The 1,218-nt window shown below is 60.1% G+C and overlaps 1 protein-coding gene across 1 annotated transcript in view; it reads right to left on the bottom strand.

Annotated features, from left to right (window-relative positions):
* Positions 1-1,022, bottom strand: part of LOC130581017 (Golgi apparatus membrane protein TVP23 homolog B-like) — a 4,697-nt gene extending 3,675 nt beyond the window's left edge. The window contains exons 1-2 of the mRNA XM_057378888.1: positions 956-1,022; positions 37-119 (exon numbers count right to left, since the gene is read on the bottom strand). Coding sequence (XP_057234871.1) covers positions 37-119; positions 956-958 — 86 coding nt within the window. The 5' untranslated portion in view covers positions 959-1,022. The remainder of the gene's footprint in view (positions 1-36; positions 120-955) is intronic.
* Between the last annotated feature and the right edge of the window lie 196 nt (positions 1,023-1,218).

The following is a 1,218-nucleotide window of genomic DNA, read 5'->3' on the forward strand; positions in this document are numbered from 1 at the left end:
GGAGCTCACCCAGAAACTCCCTCTGACACTACTGACCTTATTTTTGACTTTTTGGATCTCCTGGATACATCATCATCTGCATCAAAGAGAGACACATCCTCAATGTCATCACTGCTGTCCTAAAGCAAGGAGCAAAGAGTTCCATGAGAAAAATGGACTTCAGCTTCAGCTGGGACAGTGCTGATTACCCAGAAAACAACAGAGGCACCTCRGGATCAAAATTAATTTGGGAAGGACATGAAGATTCAATCATACATGCCTACACTGTGGAGTGAGTAATGGTCACAAGTTCTCGGTTTTGGGGAGCTGCACCCCACTGAGCTGATCAGAAACACYGACTGCTCCCAGGTGTGTAGCGAGCAGCTGGACTGAACCAACAGCACTTGACACTTGTTCTTCTTGCCTGATAACAACCCAGGTGTGACAATGGTTTAGTTCCTGAGCCTTCCAAGAGAGCCACTGCCCGAAACTGCGGCCGGCATGGAGAACTGCTCTGACAAAAGCCATCACCTGCGACCCGACATATAAACAGTGCTGCAAAGGGAGACCCTTGGAGCCCCCCGAATCAGTCTGTGTGTGTGTGTGTGTGTGTGTGTGTGTGGGTGTGTGTGAAACACCGCTGGGCACCGGCTGTGGAACCGAACGGGGGCTCTTGGTATGAACGGCCTGTGACGGCAGAAAGCGCCTCTGTGTCCCGCAGATGGCCAGAGCCGGGCCCAAGGCCAGGCCCTCACTCCGTCCCGGTACCGATCCTACAATCCATGCCTAGGCCCCCGCTCCGATCCCGCTCCTAATCCCGAGCCAGGTCCCGGGATCCCGGTGCTATGAGCGATGCCCCGGTCCCGGTCGGGATGCCGCTCCCGCTCCCGCTCCCGATCCCGATCCCAATGCCCCGATCCCGATCCCGATCCCGATCCTATATCCCATGCCCAAGCCCCCTCTCCCTGTCCCGTACCATGGTCGAAGCCGCCACTTCCGCCCCGCCGCGCGCGTCACGGCCGCCAGCCAATCACCGCGCGCTCCGCTCCCTGGTCCCGCCTACTCCCTCGTGCGTCACCGCCACGGACCAATCAGAACGCGCCTATCCGTGACCGCGCTGCCCCGCCCCTCCCGCTGCGCGTGCGCACTTGCTGCGCGAGAGGCGGYCGGGCGCGAGACGTGGCCGCGAGACGTGGCGGTGTCCGCGCGCTGCTCCCGCGCACGGCCCTGAGGGGAGCG

This window comes from Malurus melanocephalus, unplaced genomic scaffold, assembly GCF_030028575.1.
Source record: "Malurus melanocephalus ecotype Western Australia unplaced genomic scaffold, MMel_1.1 scaffold_378, whole genome shotgun sequence".
NCBI classification, from domain to species: Eukaryota; Metazoa; Chordata; class Aves; order Passeriformes; family Maluridae; genus Malurus; species Malurus melanocephalus.